At 59.9% G+C, this 3,185-nt stretch overlaps 1 protein-coding gene across 1 annotated transcript; it reads right to left on the reverse strand.

Annotated features, from left to right (window-relative positions):
* Nucleotides 1-1,423: 1,423 nt before the first annotated feature.
* On the reverse strand, nt 1,424-2,951 carry LOC140219127 (uncharacterized). Its single transcript, XM_072289014.1, has 2 exons — nt 2,272-2,951; nt 1,424-1,493 (listed from the first exon to the last, which is right to left on the reverse strand). Exons 1-2 carry the CDS (start codon nt 2,949-2,951, stop codon nt 1,424-1,426), a joined length of 750 nt encoding a protein of 249 aa, XP_072145115.1.
* Nucleotides 2,952-3,185: the final 234 nt, after the last annotated feature.

Genomic DNA, 3,185 nt, shown 5'->3' on the forward strand with positions numbered 1-3,185 from the left:
AGGCTCACGGAGCCGCATCAGCCAACTGAGCGCACTGTGGTCCGTCTGCACTACGAATTTCGTCCCATCAAGGTAAACATCGAACTTACGTAGTGCAAACACGATAGCGAGGCACTCCTTCTCGGTCACGGAATAATTCCTCTCTGCCGGAATCAAGGAGCGGCTGGCAAAGGCCAACGGTTGCAACACACCATCGTATTCCTGTAGGAGGACTGCTCCTAAACCCGCATCGCTCGCGTCGGTCTGGACAACGAACGGTCTGGTTAGGTCGGGGAGTCTGAGCTGCGCTGTCTCCGCAATGGCGCTAGACAGTTGGCGAAAGGCCTGCTGCTGCTCAGGTCCCCACTGCCACGCGGCCGACTTACCCAAGAGCTTGCTCAAGGGTGCCTGCACTCGGGCACAGGACGGAATGAATGACCGGTAAAAGTTGGCCATTCCCAAAAAGCGGCGAAGGCCACGTACGTCCTTGGGCGCGGGGAAATCGAGGATTGCCCGAAGTTTCTCCCGGTCCGGCTCAATGGAGCCTCCGCCCAGCGTAAACCCCAGTAACTGAACTCGGGTTTGCGCTAGTTAGGCTTTCGCACGATTCAAAGTCATCCCGGCGGCCCGCACCCTCTCGAGCACATCGGCAACATGGGCCAAGTGTTCTTCGAAGGTTCGTGAATAAATCACGATGTCGTCGAGGTAGCACATGCAGTATGACCACTTTGCTTCCCCGAGGACGCGGTCCATGAGTCTCTGAAAGGTCGCAGGACCGTTGCATAGACCAAAGGGCATACGAGTAAACTCAAATAACCCTCTGTGGGACGTGAACGCGGTCTTGCACCGGTCACGCTGATCCATCCGGACCTGTAGGTAACCTTTGGAGGCATCCAGCGTAGTAAAGTACCTCGCACTGCCCAGGGTTCCTACGATGGAGTTAATCGTGGGGAGCGGATAGGCATCCTTACGAGTCACTCCGTTCAGACGGCGGTAGTCTACGCACAGGCGATGACTGCCATCTTTCTTAGGCACCAACATAATTGGAGACGCCCAGGCGTTGTACGAGCGGCGGATAATGTCGGCCGATAGCATCTCGTCCAGCAAGCCATCGATCACCTGCCTCTTGGCTAGGCTGACGGGCCGGGGGTTACACTTCAAAGGAAGCGCGTCTCCAGTTTCGATTGCGTGGCTCGCCAAATCGGTACAGCCAGGTTGATCGGTGAAGAGCTCTTCGTGCTGGTATAACAGTGCCGACAAACGAGCCTTCTGTGTATCATCCAAATGAACCGCACAGGCGGCCAGAGGATGTGGTGCCCCTTCGTGCCGTGTCGCTCGATCCCTATGGGGACTTTGAGTCGACAAGCGCATAGCGCAGGGGCCTGCCCCCGAATTCTGCGCGCGACGCGGTTCGTGCCGTGCCTCTCGTTCCCAAAGGGGAGTCTTAGCAGGCAAGCGCACAGCTCGAGGGCTTGCCCCCGAACTTGGCGCGCGGCACATTTCCGACGCCCCATCTGCCCAGGCAAGATCGGATGCCGGCGGGCTGATGAACGGCTTTAGCAACGTGAACGGTCCGTCGCGATAGCCGCCATTCGCAATGTCCACAACGATTCTTGTTTTAAGGAGAAAGTCCCTTCCGAGGATCACAGGGGCACTGAGCCCGGGGAGATGAACGAAACGCGTGCGTCTCATTCGCTCTCCCCACCTGACAGTCAGCCTTGCGGCGCCCGCCGAATGGGCCACGCCTTTCGCAAGATTGAATGTCGTTCGGCAATCCCGCAAGCGCACTGAGCGCTTCTGCAAGTGGGATAACACCTGTTCGCCGAACAACGAAGCGCTTGCGCCCGTGTCCAACAGCGCAGGAAATTCGCGGCCGACAATGGTCACCGGAATAAAGGACGCGTGCGCCCCAGCAACACAACCTGCTCGGTACGCCGAGAGGACAAGCAAGGCTTCGGTCACTCGTGCCTTCACGAGCGACCCGCGCTCCCGTTTCCCGACCTCGCAGGAGGCCTGGGCGTGGTGCAGTCCCTTGCTATATGCCCTAGTTGTTGGCAGCGAAAACAGCGCACTCCGCCGCGGTACCTTTCCCGAGGCGGAGCGGCCTCAGCTCCCTGCCGGGGTCGACTCGCTGCATGACCAAAGGGCCTGTTGTCACGAGCGTCCGCATCTGCGATGCGTTGGGTCGAAGTGCGCCCCTGCGCATGCATTTCGGGCGGTGGTGCAGCACAGGCTGCCCGCCTCCCGTACGTGTAGGGATCTAGAGCGCGCGCGCTCAGCTCCCATGCACACCCGCTTGTAGCCGCAAAGGCAGCTTGGCCGGGTTGTTGCCGTTGGGGGAGGGGCACAGGCCCTCCCCACGCGCAGCGTGGCTCAAGGGCCTCGCTTGCGGGCGGCGGTGGGCGATAGGCTCGCGCGGCGAGAATGTCGCCTTGAATGCGCTTTGCCTCGGCGGCCAATTCTTCTAAATCTCGGAAGCGGCCGCCGCGCAGGTATGCCGAAAAGGTCGGATGTGCCTGCCTGATCACCCGCTCGACGCGTTCCTCGTTCGAAGCTTTGGGCTCGGCGACAAAGAAAAGGTCTTGCATCGCGCGTACGTACTCCTGAAGTGACTCGTCAGGAGCTTGTGTACGTAGCTCAAGCTCTCGCCGCATCCTACTCTGGTAGTCAGCAGGTAGGAATTCGCGCAGGAATGCCACGCGGAACTCCTCGAGGGTTGTTGCACGGTATCCGGAAAGCCGGTACCACCTAGCCGCTGTGTCAGTAAGTGCTACGGGAACGACGCGTTCTAGCACCTCCTGATCCTCCAAACGATTTGCCATCTGGTAGCGTACCAGGGAGTCACAATAATCCTTGGCACTGAGCAGGTCACCGTATCCGCTGTAAGTCGGGACTGCCAACCGTACAGCGGGGTGCGCGCATTTCGGCACAGCCGAAAGCGCCTTAACTGCCCCCGAGAGTGACTGAATCATTTCGGCGGCGTTTTGCAACAGCGTCTCTGCGCCTGCTCCAAAGGGAACCGTTGGCGCGTTAGCGGCGCGGTCGAGCAAGGGTGAACAGTCCTCCAGCTCGATCAGCGGCACGGTTTCCACAGGGATACCGGCCGTGGCGCCGTCAGCCCCAGAGCAAAACGGGCTCCTAGCGGGGTGCGCCTGCTGTCGTTCACAGCCGCCACTTGAGGCAGCTATACGTGAATTGCTTAGGCC

This window comes from Dermacentor andersoni, chromosome 6 (assembly GCF_023375885.2).
Source record: "Dermacentor andersoni chromosome 6, qqDerAnde1_hic_scaffold, whole genome shotgun sequence".
Lineage (NCBI taxonomy): Eukaryota > Metazoa > Arthropoda > Arachnida > Ixodida > Ixodidae > Dermacentor > Dermacentor andersoni.